At 36.0% G+C, this 17,865-nt stretch overlaps 2 protein-coding genes across 3 annotated transcripts in view; one reads left to right on the forward strand and one right to left on the reverse strand.

Annotated features, from left to right (window-relative positions):
• Positions 1–10,204: 10,204 nt before the first annotated feature.
• On the forward strand, positions 10,205–11,184 carry LOC110381778 (uncharacterized). Its single transcript, XM_021342180.3, has one exon. It carries the CDS (start codon positions 10,268–10,270, stop codon positions 10,916–10,918), a length of 651 nt encoding a protein of 216 aa, XP_021197855.2. The 5' UTR covers positions 10,205–10,267; the 3' UTR covers positions 10,919–11,184.
• A 36-nt stretch (positions 11,185–11,220) lies between these two features.
• The window catches only part of LOC110381777 (E3 ubiquitin-protein ligase SH3RF3), a 43,848-nt gene continuing 37,203 nt past the window's right edge, over positions 11,221–17,865 (reverse strand). Inside the window, exons 14-17 of one of the 2 annotated variants that reach the window (XM_064039456.1) lie at positions 17,612–17,808; positions 15,518–15,637; positions 14,823–14,927; positions 11,221–14,620 (exon numbers count right to left, since the gene is read on the reverse strand). In XM_064039456.1, the coding sequence (XP_063895526.1) occupies positions 14,443–14,620; positions 14,823–14,927; positions 15,518–15,637; positions 17,612–17,808 (600 nt within the window). In that variant the 3' untranslated portion in view covers positions 11,221–14,442. The remainder of the gene's footprint in view (positions 14,621–14,822; positions 14,928–15,517; positions 15,638–17,611; positions 17,809–17,865) is intronic. The other variant, XM_064039457.1, reaches the window with a different exon arrangement.

Genomic DNA, 17,865 nt, shown 5'->3' on the forward strand with positions numbered 1-17,865 from the left:
ACCTTACAACATACTCTCGCCATGAATTATCAACTCCTACTACTTAGTAATAATCTTTGAGGGTAGGTTGGGCGGTTCGCCTGGGCCGACACTAGTAAAACTTATTACGGCATTGGGCCAGAGGCCGCGAGGGCGCTTACCTACCCACCTAACTGTACCTACCTACTGCGTTTATTAAAAGAACCATCGAAATATGAGAAAATAAGTAGGTCCATACTATAGGTAATACGGCAGGCTAAAAAACGACAGTTCACTGTTTATTGTTGTATTAAAACAACCGTCCACTGAACAATTACATATAATACGACTTTTTTTGTTACTCCATTATTACTTTTTCTTTTGTTATTAAAATTAAAAATATTACAGTCAAATTACAGTTAGGTAGGTATCAAAACGCGTGCACATTTATCTACCTTGTGTGTGACGCGCGTATCTCAAGAAAACGGCAGCCCCGCTCGCACTGTTTTGAGTTGTTTTGAGACAGCGCGTCTGTGAACACGCACACATAGACACCTATGTCTGCGTGACTCGAACGCGCTTTATATGTAGATTGACTTCTGTACCTATGTATTTTGTGATATGGGTATCAAATGAAAGGGCTACTCAAGTAGAATACTGTCAGCAACCCCAGCGGGGCCCAACAGGGCCAAGGCCTGCCTGGGCTGCGGGATTGTCCTGGTACATAAAAGGCCTACGACGAAACACAACGGTTTTTAGTCAGTAAGAGTCTGGCACTCCCTCACCGCTGCTGACCCATATATAGAATGAGGAATATTCGGTAGGCATTTTCATTAAATACTAAAAACTAGAAAATAAAAAATCGGTAAAAAAACTTTTAAGTTAAACGGTTTTATCTTATGTGCACTGAAAACTAGAAAATAAAAAAAACTGTTACTTACCTATAAACCTACATAGGTGGTCCCGGTCATATTAGACTAAAATAAAAACGTGGGAGCCCTCTGAAATCCTACCTATGGCAAAGCATATCTTTATACTTTGGTAGATCGTGAGCTCGGCGTTCGCTGGTGAAGCCGCTACGGCTGATTATTGATTGTCAAAATGTCCAGTTACGATTATAGTAAGACGATGCAATCCACACCTATTATACCTCTAGAAGAAAGTATTATAGCAATAGTTAGGTAATGGGCCCCACGTTTTTATTTTAGTCTAATATGACCGGGACCACCTATGTAGGTTTATAGGTAAGTAACAGTTTTTTTTATTTTCTAGTTTTCAGTGCACATAAGATAAAACCGTTTACCTTAAAAGTTTTTTTACCGATTTTTTTATTCATACTTCGATCGTTACATTTCGACTTTACGAAATCCTTAGCCGCCGAAATCATTGATCTTTAGGCGGTCCGTAATCAAATCACTGGATTTCTTTAGACTTTGAATGTCATTGACATGAACTTTTCCTTTGTGTTTTCAAAGATCAGTTCATATAAACAATGAAGTTAGCCAGACGGTGTGCAAGGCTGTCTGCCCTTTACCTAAGGCTCGTCGAACTCAAGGCGGTACGCTTACAATAGTTACAATGAACAAACTAGTTGATTACTTATTTAATGTTATCGTTGTGACATCTTGAGTGAACAGTTTTTTGTTAGCTGGTTCATAAATGGATTGCTTGAAAGCTAACAGGGAGGAATAGAAGCAGGAAATACATCGCGCTAACCGATATGGTATGAGGTACCTAAAAATGCAGATTATTGCATTTTAACGAAAAAACTCGTTGCCGTTTTAGTAAAAACCCATTGCAAAACGGCTATTAAGACTATTACCAACGACGTGGATAAAACGTATATCTATCTAGTTATGCACAGAACAATGCAGTCACGAAGGTTCACGTTCACATCTCGTCCGAGACCGATAACATTCGACCTATCCAGTAACCCTGCCATATAAAAAAGTCATCATCAAATAGCCGTTTATTCACGCCAGACAGACAGCTACATTTTGTAGGTTTATTACTGTCTGTCGAGCCTCCACTGCCTCCAAAGTGAATGCAAAGTAACGATCACAACCGACAACACCCGAACCACATCGGGCCCCAGAGGTTATAAATAGACCCCGCTTGGAAAATGACTCTTCAGTAATATTGTGCACGCGGTAGGGGAGGCTGCTTTCCGCTCGGTCGGCGCGCCCGCCAACAATAACATTGCACATTGTTATGTGAACAGCGTTTGTTATCAAAATAGCAAAATGCCTGCAGATATTATGTCGAATGCATGTCGTGGTGAAAATTTCGGTAAAAGTTTCAGTAAAAAAAGTAGCGAAAGTGAAGTAAAATCTGGATTCTTGGTGCTTTTGGGACCCGGAGGGATGCGGCAGGACGTGAGAGTCGTCGTGTACAGAACCTCACTGGAGCATTTTGCGGTGATCTATCCGCGAAAGAGGGTAGCGAAGCCGATCGGAGTGGTAAACTTACGGAATACGGCTGTCGAACAAGCAGAATCAAACAGCGGTTTTATTGTACGGCAGAAAGGGTACGACAACACAATCTCCGCGAAATTTGTTTGCTCCGAGCGCGACATGGAGTCTTGGATGTCAGCGTTCACGTCGCGAGCCTCGCCTCACTGCGTGCACACCAGCCTGCCGGTCCTGGTGGAAACTGAGGAGAGCTAAACAGATCCAAGATTATTTAACCGCTAAATGGTCTGAGTTATCTTCCTAATTTTGACGAACCACGTCAAAACGAGGTTATGTTTGTTTTGCAATGGGATGCGAAAGTGAAAGTCGGGCTTTTTGCAAACGCTCGAAAGTGTCTCGGCGGCGGAGCTTGATAAAAACAAGTGGTACCTCCAGTGTTCGTCGTGACTCATCTAGGTTACACCATGTTATTGTCTGGTGTTAGAAGCCGCGTTATTTTGTTTTGCAAATGAGACGCGATTGTGTCGGGACTAACGTTGCTGAAGGAAAGAATATTTTGCGAGGTTGTTCACCTTGCACGATTGTTTAGTTCCGATACACGAAGCATCTACTTTGAAGCGGTAAATCTCCAAAGCAATTCAAAATGTTTCTGGTTTTGATGTACAGTAGGATTTACTGTCATTCTTGATAGCGTATTCTAGGGTTTGGTATGGGTAGTGTTAACATAGCCTAGTCAACTGATCTTATTTAGAAATGAATAGCTAAACTAAAATCTCGATAACGAGGAAAACGCGGATCAAATTGTCAATAGTCTGTAGGTCAAAAGCAAATAATGAATCAAACATTTTCCATTCTTTGTCAAATTCTATGTCTCATTGAGGTCGGAAGTTTGTGCCTAGTTCCCACATTTATTTTACCGGATATATCAAAGCAATTTACTTTCTCATGAACAGTTTGACGTACTTATTCTGCTATCTTTATTCTGTTTCGTCCATTTACAAGGGATATAATTTCCTTTCAGTAAGAAACCACTGAATTACTCTTTCTGATCCTATACTTATTGTAAAAAGTCATTATTCAAAGAATGACCCCGTAAAATCGGCTAGGGTTGAGGAAAATAAATTATTTTGAATCAATTAAAATGTGCCAAACTGTGTGTGACTTAAGGAAAAAATTGGTAACTACTGATTATCTTAATTTTTCATAGAAATATAGGAAAGTAACGAAAACCCCTGTGGAATTTTTCTAAATGTATCGGAAGTAAGCAATTAAAAAAACGATAAAATTAATGAGCTTAATATTCAAATGTGAGGGATTGGGAACTGATTTTGTGAGTTTACATTATAAAATTAAGACATTGTACTTAATGTTAGTCGTTTCATAATAGTACTAATCAATTCAATGTAACAATGTGCCTAATACGGCTGTTATACCTAATGGGTAAGGCATTTCAGAAGCTTGAAAATATTATCCTAATACGTTTTTAGGCTGTGACGACGATAATGGGTGAATGAGGGTTTTCTAAAATGGCAATCCACGAGGTGGCAGCACCGAGTCGTCAGGTCTAATAACTGTCAAAGTGCTTATCTTTACTATGAATAGTGAACGATTTTAGTGTTTTTTTTATTTTATAATTAAAGCATTGCATTATTGTTTTACTATTGCGGTTGAGTAAATAAAAAAAACTAAATCATATTGTGTTAACAAATTTTTCAACAAGCTTTTCCTTAGTACCAGTGACTTTTGCACCCTCTCTCTTAGCTCAATTTTTAGTTCGGAAACCTTATTCTGACCGTAGTCCATAATAAAATCAATAACACTTCCAATATAACAGAATTTCAATAAACAATAAGTTCGGCACCTACAATTCCATACTATTTGACAGCTGTTTGGACCAGACGCATACGTGGCGCCACCCGGTGGCAGAAAAAATTTCAAAAACCCTCATTGCTGTGGATTGGTCTAGTACGTATGGGTTCCACTGAACTCCTGATTAACCTTAGAACATTGGAAGGTACGCCACATTAAAATATGGAAGGAAAAGCTTACGTTGTCAGTTCAGTTACAGTTAAGCACAAAATATATTTTGTCTGGATTTTCAGTCTGAAAATAGAAACGATTGTAATTTGATTAAAGTATAATATTAATGATCCGTACCTAAGACAAAGCAAGCGGGCATTATAGGTACCATACACCTATGTATTAAACATTATACAAAGTCTGTAACTTTGACGTGTTTCCGAGAAAATGTCAACAAGAATATTTTGCCTGGCGATGTCGATACTAAACTTCAATATAATTCTATTGTATGTATATCACAAATATTCTGTTTCAAAGAAACAGTGATATTTTGTCTCGAATCCAAGCCAGGAAGTGAATGGTGCAGCAAAAAGACATACTTACGTCTTGCTTGTAATTTAGTATTTCAAAAACATTTCCTAAGAATTTATAACACCTATTTCCTATTTTGGCCTTGTACGCGTTTATTTTAACTTTTCATAACTTTAAATTTTTCATAATTATCCAAGTTATACGCGAAAAGTACTTAAGTAAAATTATAATTTTACAATTTTTATAATATTAAGTACTTTTCGATCATTACGAAGCAAACGAAGTACCCATGACAGTATGGATATCAACATACCTATGTATGTAGAACTTTCTTATTGACGCGATAAGTTCTTCAAATACCTACCTAGCAAGAGTAAATAGTTCGAAGCCTTTTCTGATAATTTACTTTATAAAAAAAAACGATATTCACGCTAGCTCTTTGTTTGTATATTAGATCAAAGATACATGTATTGTCCTTTGTGTTCACGACACACTGCTTTGTTTATTTTATTGGCTTTCCAACCAGTCATGTTATTTATATCAATTTCATAGAAAATCTTGTTCTGCACCGATCTTGGTATCAGTGATCTTTCATCTAATTTTACGCGAATGGTAATCGTATTATCGTACCTACCTATAGCTGCTCTACGAATCTACTTACCTTAAGGTTTTAACATAACTCATTCGTAGAAATTCATTAAAAATACTCACCCAGTTTCAATTTCAACCGATAGACCCAGGTTAGTTTCTGGATTTTGTCTAGCCAAATAAGTACTTATAATTTAAGCATAAGTATAATCCGAATACTTGTATCTTATTAAAATAAAATTTACCTTGTTACCATCAATTAACGTTTAGAAATAAGCCACCATTGTAATTTAGACGCCCAATGGTCTCTCTCTCCCTTCTTATTGAACTGTTTTAATACTCGCATATAATCTGTTTAAGTTTGTCATATTTTTTAGTATCCATAGTCTGATATTCTGTACTTTAGGAACCTGTAAGTTGGTGTTTGTACTTAAAACCGACCAATCCCTTTTTGTTATTTCGTAAAAAACTACTATGTATAACGTAGGTAAATGTTAGTGGAACGATTGTGTACATACCATATTTATTTATGTGTATATAAGCTCTGGTATTTAAAGTAGACACGTAGTCAACCTACCTAAATGTATTTATGATTATATGACTGAAATTGTAGAAATCATTGGTAGGGTAAATATTTTTGAGATTGTTCGGCATTGTGGAAAAAAGATAACGTCACGAGACGAATTTAATACGTTATGTAAGAAATAACAAATATTTCACGCATATATGATTACCTATCTAAATCGAGTGCGACAAGAACGCCAAAATTGTGATACCCAATATTTTGTTTGTAATTAAGATTAATGTAATAAAAAGACTTCGATATGAGTTTTGTTTTTTATTAGAATGAATATGCTTGCCTGGTCTACCTACTCGATTCTCTTTCTACTTTATTCCAGGAATTGGTAAAGAGAAATCGTTAGTTTGAAGTGTAACAACTATCACCGATGTGGTTGAAATGAAACAGATATAGGTATTGTAGGCGGTATACGAGTCGAGCCGTCTGATATTCCAGTAGGTACTTGACACAACCCACCGTTTTAAATGGTCACGTTTCGAAATTATGCTCTATTTTTTGTTGGTAAGTATTCCTTGATAACCTGCCTGTACATACTTATCATCTAATTATTTTCAGCTTCAGCTAAGCCAGCAGTTTGCTCGTGATCTTAAATAAAAACTATTATTCAAGAACAAAAATAAATCCAAATTCAAAACACCTTATTGATGTCTTAACATTTCGGCAATTTAGGTATGTCTTCTCGTTTCTAGACCGACAGGCATTCTCATAAATATTGAACGACTTAGCAAAATCCGCAAGTTAGCTACTACTTAGCATGCGTGTCTGCCGACCTTGTCATACTATTGAACATTTTACTTAGGTATTAGCCAAGACGCTGCAATCCGAAGTTCCTTCAAGTAGTATTTTTTGTGTCCTTCCCGACTACAAATGTTGTTCATGCGGATTAAAGCATCAGAAAAAAACTATGAGTCATACAAAGACTCCGGTTTTTATAAACAAGCATTCAAATTCAATTGTATTCATGGAGATCGTGTACCTATCTTAATAAAACAGCTACGTTTTTTTAGGATTACGGCAAAAAAGGTAATAAATGATTCTCTGTGTACCGTGTAGCCTCTCAAGCGGTTCAATTGGGTTCAATGCTCTCGGCTGCTAATACCTACGTAGATACCCGAATTCTCATTAAAATACTTACATTTGCTATTTCAAGATTCAAATTTTATGAACAGGAGGTTCATAAATAATTATAAGAAGAAAACATAAAAATATGTAAGCACTACAAAGTGTCTGTTACAATGCAATGGTCGTAGTTTTGTTAAGAAAAAACACAGTATCTCAAGTCTACCGGGCATCAGGCATTGCCTCAGAACGACTACCTAACTTCTTTCATAAGATTTTTACTTCCTTTCACTAGTTAGACGTACCTAGTTAATAATAATAATAGAAAGTACCTAAGTACTTACTACTTGTAGCTCCTCCTGAGATCATTCTGTGGTACTTATGAACATTCACCAAAAACTTTCAAAAAACTACTGTCGATCAATACCTACAGATAGCCTGTTAGTACTTAGGTACCTATGTTATTTCGTCCACAGGACAGTGCTCCTATAAGGTCAACCTCAATCAAAACTTTTTTTTCATGAACATGAAAATTTAAGTACCTATGAAGATTTCCCAATTTCGCCTGCAAAAAGCAGCAGCCTGTCTCCCCTAGACAGAATAATCACAAATCATCAATTTGTAGGGAACCCGTCTAAATGCTAATGTTGTTGGCACTGACACAAAGTCAGGCTCGCCGATGTACTCTCGTAGCCCTATTTGATTTCGTATGCAGTTACTGATACTTAGGCATCTGTAGATAGGACCTTAGAAAACCTCTATTGATAGGACTTAGAGTAAAATTACAATTTCAAATGCAGAGTTTAATTATTCTCCCAGTAAAAAACAGACCAATTTTAACAAGACTAATCATTAATTGATAGATACTCGCTTCCCCCAGCGGTTTCACATTCTTTCGGAAGGTTCCCCGTAGTCGGATAGAAAGTTGGTACTTAGCCTGTTATGAAAGTTTATTCAAAATCCATCCAGTAGTTTCAGCGTGAAAGAGTGACATCCATACATTACTTCGCATTTATAATATAATATGAGTAGATAGTATTCACTGCACATCTAAGATTACAACACAAGAACGGTTATTATGCGAACATACGTTTAAAAGTAGGGTAATTTAAACGCTAGTAAAATCGATTTGCATTCTAGGTTTTTTGTGTCGGCGCCAACAATTGTTTTTCACGCTATGCCAACCGCCAGGCGCTGTTAGTAGTCGGTTGGACGCTTACCGTATACTTGAACATTATATGTGTTAAATACCAGTTCCAGATTAAAAAGTTCGTAAGTAAGTCTTCGAATGAAGCACGCCTTCGAAAACCTATACGAGCTGAATGGTCTTATCATTTTTATTCATGCAAACTACTCGCGCACTCGGATAAGAATACCTTAAACATCATCATTAGCCTCTCCAGCCATAGGCCTCTCCAAAAGCACGCCATTGAGATCTATTTTCGGCTTCTCGCATCCAGCTCCTGCCAGCCGTCTTGCGCAAGTCATCACTCCACCGTGCCTGAGGACGTCCTACACTACGTTTGCCGAGGCGTGGTCTCCACCTTACCTTAATAAGGATAGCTCTAATATTCTAGGTGTAAAGCAAATATATCTTATAGTTCCCGAGATTGGCGCTCATACAAACTATTCAGCTTTATAATATTAGTCGATAGATTAATGGAAGACGATTCGATGCTAGAGGCATAGGGTATCTTATTACAAACTATAGAAGGTGAGAACTGATTAAATGAAACTTCCCTTATACTATTTTTGTCTGGTAAACTTTACTAGGCCATTAAGGAAATAAGAAGACATATGGATGGGTACCAACTATAAGTACCTCGCCGACGTAGTGTCTCGGGAATGGTGGCAGGAAGATGACTAGATACCTAGACCTAGCTATACAATAACACCGGCGGATATCCCACACAAAACATTGCACTGCGTATGTCGGGTAAATTCCTAGGTACTCATATTGCTTATTTATTACAAATGCGAATATGAGTTTGTTTGTTATGCTTTGACACAAAATAGCTTAACGTATTTGGATGATATTTGGTACCTATAGGTGAATTTATATTATTTCGTCTATATCCTATACTAGCTTCTGCGAGCGGTTCCACCCGCATCCCGTGGGAACTACTTCCCGTACCGGGATAAAAAGTAGCCTATAGCCTTCCTCAATAAATGGGCTATCTACCACTGAAAGAAATTTTCAAATCGGACCAGTAGTTCCAGAGATTAGCGCGTTCAAACAAACAAACAAACTCTTCAGCTTTATAATATTAGTATAGATTTAATTTTACGGGTATGTTCAAGTAGGTACAAAATCGCATCTATTGCGGGGTCGTGAGTTCCATTCTCAAGCATTGCATTATTGACTAAGCCGATTCACAAGCAAAACTCGGAGGAGTAAATTGCAGAATCGTAAAAAAAAAACATAAAAAGTGGTAGCGTGGCCTCGTTAAGTCAGAGTCGGTTTCTTTATTGTACAAAACAATAAACCCAAAGCTATCGGTTATCGCATACCTACGTGTGGTTACGTCTCCTAATCGTAAACTGCCTTCAGATTACGCGATTCTGTTAGGACACGTCATTCTTCAGGGGCCCGATTCTCCTAATTTTACTTATGCGACATACGATTCACGTTCGACTCGATTCGACTGAGATCCGCAATTTTTTCTTTGAAATAAACGTTTTTATTCTTTTCTGTCATTCAATAATGAATCATTTTGTCTGCAAATGATTTACGACTGCAAAATGATTTTACAGCAAACTACCGTATAGACCAAAATCACCAAAATAGCAGACCAATCGCACACCAATCAAATGTCAATCGAATACGACTGGTCTTTTATTAGTAGCAAAATGCCCGATATGGTTAAAACTGCTATTGCGATCATATTGCGATTCGATTTCTATTCGACTTTGACATTATGAACTCAGGAGAATCGGGCCCCTGTTTATACCAGTTGCATCTTTCGGTTATGCTTAAAATTTGATTGATATCTTATCTTGGTACTTACTCAACTTACCTACTGAATCGGTTATCTGTACCTGTACAGGTTAATTTGCATTACCAAATGTCCCAGCTTTCAGCGGCATGTCAAGCATTTCGGGACTCTACTAGGTACCTACTTATAGAGGTATATACCTAGGTTCTTATAGAGGATGCTAGTTCTGCCAGAACGCTTGAAATCACCTTGCTATATGTAGCAAAAGACTGGTGAAAGAAGTAAAAAAAAAAACATTATTCCTACATAAAAGTTTAAAAAAGTATAAAATTCCAACTGCATCAGAACAGTTAGGTCAATATAACACAAATTACTTACGTGGCGCTAACAACCAATTAATAAAAATGCGCTACAATAAAATGAAGATTAAAACAAGACGCACGCGAGAGAAGGCGCGAGCTAAAATGAATAATTCTTCAACAAACTTATTTGCCAGTGTATTATTTTTACTGTTTTCATTCGCGTTTTATATGACTATCTCCTTCACGCCGTTAACTAAAGAAGAACAGATGGAAAGATATAACAAAATGACGGAGGATGTAGAACCTTTTCGGAAAAACTTGACTGAATGCGCGCGCCAAGTCAAAGCGTCAATGGCGGACGTCGAACACTTTTTGAAGAGGATTCCCCAGTCATCATTACAGGGAAAATGTTTTGTTGCGTGTATTTTGAAAAGGAATTCGATTATAAAGAATAATAAGATAAGTAAGGAGCATTTGTTGGAGGCTAACAAAGCCGTGTATGGTGCAGATAGTGAGGTGTTGGATAGATTGACGATTGCCATAGGGGAGTGTACGAAAGCAGTGGAGGAAATCTTTGAGGTTTGCGAGTACGCGTCGGTGTTCAACGACTGTATGCACATAAAGATGGAACATGTTTTGCAGCAAGTGACGATGGAGCGGCGCATGGAAGCTATCAGCAAGATGACGTCAAACCCTGACGAGTGGGGCCAAGATGAGGACGAGATCTTAAAGTTGGTGAAGGATGAACTATAATTTTTATTCATGAATCTAAAAGTGTGTTCTAGTAGTTCACGTAGTTAGAAATAAACTTGTTTTTTTTTTTTAAGTCTGCAATTCAAGTTAAGTTCTTCGGTTATGTTCGCGGGTGACAAAAAATGTTAAATAAATAATTTCTGTTGTTTTTTTGTGTCAGCCTATGGCCTACGCCTTTTGTAACAAATAAATAAGCGAATTATCGTGAGTATTGCGGGCAAGCTAACATGCAGTATTTGTTTTTGTTCTTTGAAAAACTAAGGTTCACGGACGCTTTGCTTGACTAAAAAATAAAACAATACTTGTTAAGAAGAAATTTTAATTCTTTTCGAAATCACCTAATTATAACTTCGATATGATTCACTTAAAATTTACAATAGAAGCGCACAATACAAAACAATATGGACACAAATTGCTCCACTTTGATCAAATAGTCACTTGGTGGGTACGTCGCATAAACTCAACTGTCAAACCAATAAGGTATGTTCGTTCACTATTTAGTAGTTGATATTACAATAAAAATACCAAGGAAAGACATCGGCAGTAAAAAAAATAATTACTTAAAATTTTCAATAAATTGATCGAATGTTGCTGCCACTTCAATAAAATATATTTTTCCTAGAGCATCAACATTTGTGTCCCACTTTCAGAGAAGAGCATTGAACAAATTTCGTTGTAAAAGGTACTACAACTAAAAGTACACATTATCAAATAAAATAAATACGTTTTAAATCAGTTCACAACAAGTTTCGTGAACAATCAATGTTCACTATTTAGGAATAGTGTATTTACACTCCTTAATTTAGAATTTATATTACGACACCATGAAGATATGCTTACAACTGAGTATATGTTAAATTATAATTCAGTTTTCAATAAACATTTCAAAAAGAATGTTCGAGAAAGTCATTTAAAAAAGAGTTCAGAAGTAAAACTATTTTCGAAAATGTTCATATCGTGTCGTAATACAAATCTACAAAACAATTCGCTACAAATCAACAGTGCGATCTCCTATATCGTATTAAAATATCAAACAAACGAGTTTACCTAAACTAAAGGGCTAATATACCTGTTTCATGCACTTCTCTTTATACAAATAGATAGAAGACATCGAATGTACAATTGTTCCTATATTAACTAGTGCTAAAACTACACCCAGAGGGCAGTTGAGCTGTTGTTCCATAGATAAAAATCAAGACCTTTTTTATACACCATTTCAATCGTGGACTGATGGTAAAATTACAATTATAATTAAAAAAAAACACTACCATGCTTATTTGAATTTGGAATCCAGCTACTACAATATCTATGAAAACTTTTTGAATTTGGAATATTTCTTAAATAATGGGTAATTTGTATTCTAGTTAGACAATTCAATTAGGCTAAAACAATTCCGAGAGATTTCTGCATAAAATTTATCTATCTAAGTTGCAGTAAACTTGTAGTGATGATAAATATAACATCTTTGTCAACACCAAACATCGCTAAATCTCGAACGAATATAAATTCAGGTAAAAATTCATCTTACTAAGTTAACACACATCAGACCACAAAAATGGGTACAACAACGAACATTTTCAAATATTTATCTTATAACTTATTAGCAAAAACAAGTTTTCCGAAAATGGTTAAATATACTTATAATATTACCAGATGATACCTATCAACATTACATACTAAAAACTAAGGTATCATACAGTCTTAATTTCATCAAAATTTTATTTAAAACCCAAAGTAAAACATTTTTTATAAATTACTATTTACTATATAAATAGTTCAATCAAACATTTTCTTAGTTAAAATATGTAACTACCCTATTCCTTGAAGTCATGTATAGTACTTAAAACTAATATCAAAATGAAAATCAAAGATATAGAAAACGATAATATGGCAGTGTCCTAAAACAAAAATAATATAATGTTGTTAAAAAATAGTAAGCGTATATTGAATCCTAAAGTTTAATTGTAAAATTATATTTAAAAATAACACTATTTTAGTTCACTAAGGGTAAGTTGTGTTAAGCTCAAAATATTGAATTTGTTTGCAAGTATACTGGTACTAGTATTTTTAATATTTCCTTCAATATTATTATGGCTAGTTGAAGTATGTTTGTAAAACTATTCCATGCAGTTTCCATGCACGCGAGGGTGTTTAAAGCTACGAGTGTTTTATAACTAGAGACATGAGAAAGTAAAAAAGTGGCAAGTTCATTTCTACTACAGAAATTGAATTAACAACAAAAAAAACATGATACAATATGAATCATTAAACCGATGCACGAAAAATAAATCAAACTTGTACTAAAAATAACAAAATCATTTGTCATCAAAAATAACTTTAATCATAAAGTTTATTATGTCTCTAATTGTCAAACACCAATTCACTAACAACAGCTATACATCTAAATTAAGATCAGAATATACACGCCACACAACTTTAATATTATCATCATTTTTATTTTAATACTACAAAAATACTTTTTTTATCATGGACTCTTTATTTGGCCCACATTGTTTGATTAAAAAAAATAACATTTTAAATAATAATTGAAGTATATTTACACAAAGAGTCGGCAGTTAGGTTCAGTCACAATGATTTTAGAAATACTAGGTCTAGACCGAAAATGTAAAAATTGTTAACTAAAAGTAAAAACGGTTCATGAGTATTAACACATACGTTTTAACATGTTCGTCTTATCTATTGACATAAATATGTAGGAAGAAATCTATTATAATAATAATTGTGAAATTTTAAATTCTGTGTTGATTAATAATAAAAAAACGAAGAATATTCTAAAACTGCCATACTTATGGGCATTAATATGTTTAAAAACTATTATTTTGTGACATTTTGAAAATTTAAACATTGAATGTAAGTAATTCGTATCAAAACCCTTAACAAAATTCATACTATACAACGTATAGTTGTATTTACCTTTAAAACAAAATTTATTTCATTCCACTTAAGAAAAATTTTAGAGGTACCCTTAGTTTCGTTTCTTTATAATACAAATCTAGATTCGATATTTTCGATAGCTTTTAGCTGCCTAAAATAAAAAAAAAATGTGACCGAATTTTGAGACCAGTAAGACTGAAAGAAACTAAGACATAAATTCTTCATGAAATTGAAAATGATACTTCAAAAAATATATATAAATAAGTAATGTATATAGGAAATCAAGTGCTGAGTGAATTTGCAAGCTAATTTGTCTAATACATGTTTACATATTAGTTAAAAAACGCAATCGTTAAAAAATATTAATAATTCATTTTTGTTTTACGGTGAATATTGTTTATTTCAACATTTGATCACTGAAAACAAGCAAGTATATTTCACAATGTAATACGACCACATATAATTTACGCATAGACAAAGTTAACCCACAGATCTCAGCACTCAATTAAAAAAATAATGCCGTGTTTTAGAATATAGGAGCTATATATTGGGCCATTACTTTAATCACCTGTTCCCATCACTTTTATGTACTAAAATAGAGTTCCGAACCTCGAAGGTGTAGGCCTTTGTCATTCGGGCGGACAGCTTTGTACAAATGAAGCGGGAAATAGGCCGGTACGACCAGTCCTTTGTAGGGTACCTTTGTACCAGCCATCGCCTCGCTTTTTCGAAACAATCACTATGTCATCCACTTTGAGTTCCAACTCGTATTCCGAGTTAGGCGGATAGGGTACTATACAGCGGAATCTGTAACGTAAATTAAAAGTTTTTGAGCAAAGAGAAATAATGCTTAGTTACGAAAGTAATTTTGGAATATACTAAGTAGTGACTGAAAGTACAACTTACATACAGGTGAATGCATGGTGAAAATCATTTATTTCTAAAAAATATTATTTTTATAAAATAATTACAGCATGGAGCGGCTGAATAAGTACATGGGCGCCATTACCTCTCTTTGTTCGGTTGCGTATGATGTCTGTCTCGCCTGGAAGCGGTCACGTCTAGCGACTGCGATTTTCTGTGTTGGGTCTGCCAAGGGTTTTCCGTGCCGGCTCTATAAATTGAATAATTCGTTATTCTAAATAGTTTCTCCCCAGAAACGAAAATCTTTCAAGTGTTCAAACTAAAAAATACCTGCACATTATCTTTTATTATATTCAAAGAGGTTTCAACCCGCTTTTGGCCCAATTAGTGATAACCATTAAATAAATAGTAATTTAGTGAAAATGTCTTTAGATGAATGAGCGAGGCGAGTGTGACAATAAGCAACACAGAAACGTAACACCATGCCAAAAGAAACACGTACAACAAGGCAAAATAACGTAAAATATGTTATGTTTTGAGTGTCATAGGTAATGTAGTATGTGTGTTTCTAAATGTACAACGTCCACCTTGTGCGAGGAGTGCGGGCGGGTGTATGTGTGTGTGTGTGTGCATACAACCTGTGCAGATGGTGGTGGTGTTCGTGCAGGGCGGGCGGTGCGGCTCGCTCCTTGTGCGAGGAGTGCGGGCAGGTGTATGTGTGTGTGTGTGTGCATACAACCTGTGCAGATGGTGGTGGTGTTCGTGCAGGGCGGGCGGTGCGGCTCGCTCCTTGTGCGAGGAGTGCGGGCGGGTGTATGTGTGTGTGTGTGTGCATACAACCTGTGCAGATGGTGGTGGTGTTCGTGCAGGGCGGGCGGTGCGGCTCGCTCCTTGTGCGAGGAGTGCGGGCGGGCGGCGGGCGGCAGGGCGCGGAGCAGCTGCGACGGGCACGAGCCCGACCTGTACCCACACCGTTAGTATGCCACGAGCCGATCACTAATTGTTTCGATTTTCCGCGTATATTATACGAGTACATAAGTCATCGATAAAAATGAAAACTATGCAACTTTCAACAGTAAACTTGAATATTCACAATAGATAATCAACCGATTGAATGCGGACTCAAAATGAGGTTTACATCGTATCTTCAATTATATCATTTCGTAAAGGGAGAATGGAGGGTAGCTCTGAAACCGGCCGTGGGCAGTGGTCAGACCGCGAACGATGAACGAGAATCGAGTAGAACTCATAAACGAGTTGGCGATCAGTGGGAAGCGAGGGTATACTATCTATCTTCAATACATTTATCGCTGTATTAAAAGCATAAGCGTAAGTATTCAAGTGAGACGAAGAATTAGTCGTCCGCGATTTCTCAGTTCTGGTGTATGGTGCATACCCAGCATCTGACAAGCGAGCATCTCTGACCAAAAAATAATATTTTGACAGATCTTTGCGAAAAAGCGAGCTGACAAAGTGAGAGCAACTATTATTTACATCTCTTTAGTTTACACGTTATGCGTATTTACTGGCGTTCCTCAAGAAAGAAAGTCGCCGATAATCCGCCATTTTCTCGTTAGTAGTCGGACCACTGCCTTAAGTAAATACAATTTTAATTAAAAAGATAAACCGTGATAATAATAATTAAGTCATAGTATAGGTAAAAAAAAAAACAGGATATCGGCTTGTGGCAACAAAAAACACACGTGATACACAAAATGCAGTGACAAAGTGCTGTTAGAACAAACAACTTAAGCACACACATGTTAGAACCACGTTTAAAGGCTGCAGACGTTCTGATTAGGCCCCAGGTAGTCAGTAACTAGTATATAACACCTATGTAAATTATACTACTGGTAAAATCAACTAGCAATCCCAATGATATCAACCAAACTTCAAAATTAAATATCGAAGAATCAATCAATTGAGTTCGATTGACTGATTTTACTTGATATATAGATTGTTCAAAATACCAAAATGTTATCGACCGTCAGAGCGATTCAGTAAAGATGATTGAGAGAGTTATTGAATAAATATTTTTTTTTTTTATTAACTTAATAAGGCCATTTTTTCTAAAACTCTACTGTGAGTTCTGAGCGTAAGGGTCTCAGAGTTCAATTTCAGTTCACATTAGTAGAAGAATTCTTAAAACTTATCTGTTAAATTACAAATAAATACATCTGGGAACCTCAATCAGATTGCCTGCAAGCCCTTGAATTATTCCTAAAAAAACAGCATCACATCACAAACAAAAGTTAAACGACTACAAATGAATAATGTTATATGGTTGATCCATCTTTAGTAATATTATAATGAGTAATTCCCAATAATAATTTTGTCTATACTTTCGTTTCCAAAACCAATTTAGATGAAATTCAGTACACAAGATAGTGGGTCCATCGAGCTACCCAGTAGGCAGTGTAAAAACAATTCAAGCTTCTAGCTAAAACTAGTTATATTATTTAAACTAGCCTTTAATTTGTCAACTACCTACACTCTGTTTTTTTCCCTTATACTCGTTAGTTAAAAAAAAGATTAGAAATAGAAATAGAGTTTTGACATCAGCCACATACAAGTTATGTCAAATTCTTATCTTTAGTAAGGAAACCATAGATTATTGGGAACGTCTGTAAGGTCGATACGGTTGCGATCCATTTCAGAATTGATATGTACGCAGCAACCTTCGCTGGTTTGCGAGAATAGCGACGCAACTAAAAAAGATTGATTTTAGAGAGCAGCATTTATTTTAGAGAACTTGCATACTAGAAAATATAAATGATTGAATTAAAATTAATGCAGTATCAAAACAATAATTCAAAGATTTATGATCGTTTGGCATTCAGTATTCAATTGGACAGAATTTTGAATTACGTCGATATTCTCGCAAACCAGCGCTTTGCTAACGAGCTCGTGTATAACACATGAAAGGTGACTGACCTGACATGTACAGGGTGATGTTGCTGCGTGTTCAAGGTCAGCATGAGGGATGTCCCGGGCCCGTCTTCGAACACCGGGTTGTCCATACTATAGCCGGCCGGCGGCGGCGACTTGCATTTCTTCATGGCAGCTAAACGTTTCATCAAACTCACACCCGTTGAGATTGAAGACTTTTCCGTTTTCGCTTTCTCTTTTGGCTGTTGAGTAATTTTAATATACAGTTCAAACTTTTATAAATGTGACAAGATGCGGTT

Source organism: Helicoverpa armigera, chromosome 19 (genome assembly GCF_030705265.1).
Source record: "Helicoverpa armigera isolate CAAS_96S chromosome 19, ASM3070526v1, whole genome shotgun sequence".
Classification (NCBI taxonomy): domain Eukaryota; kingdom Metazoa; phylum Arthropoda; class Insecta; order Lepidoptera; family Noctuidae; genus Helicoverpa; species Helicoverpa armigera.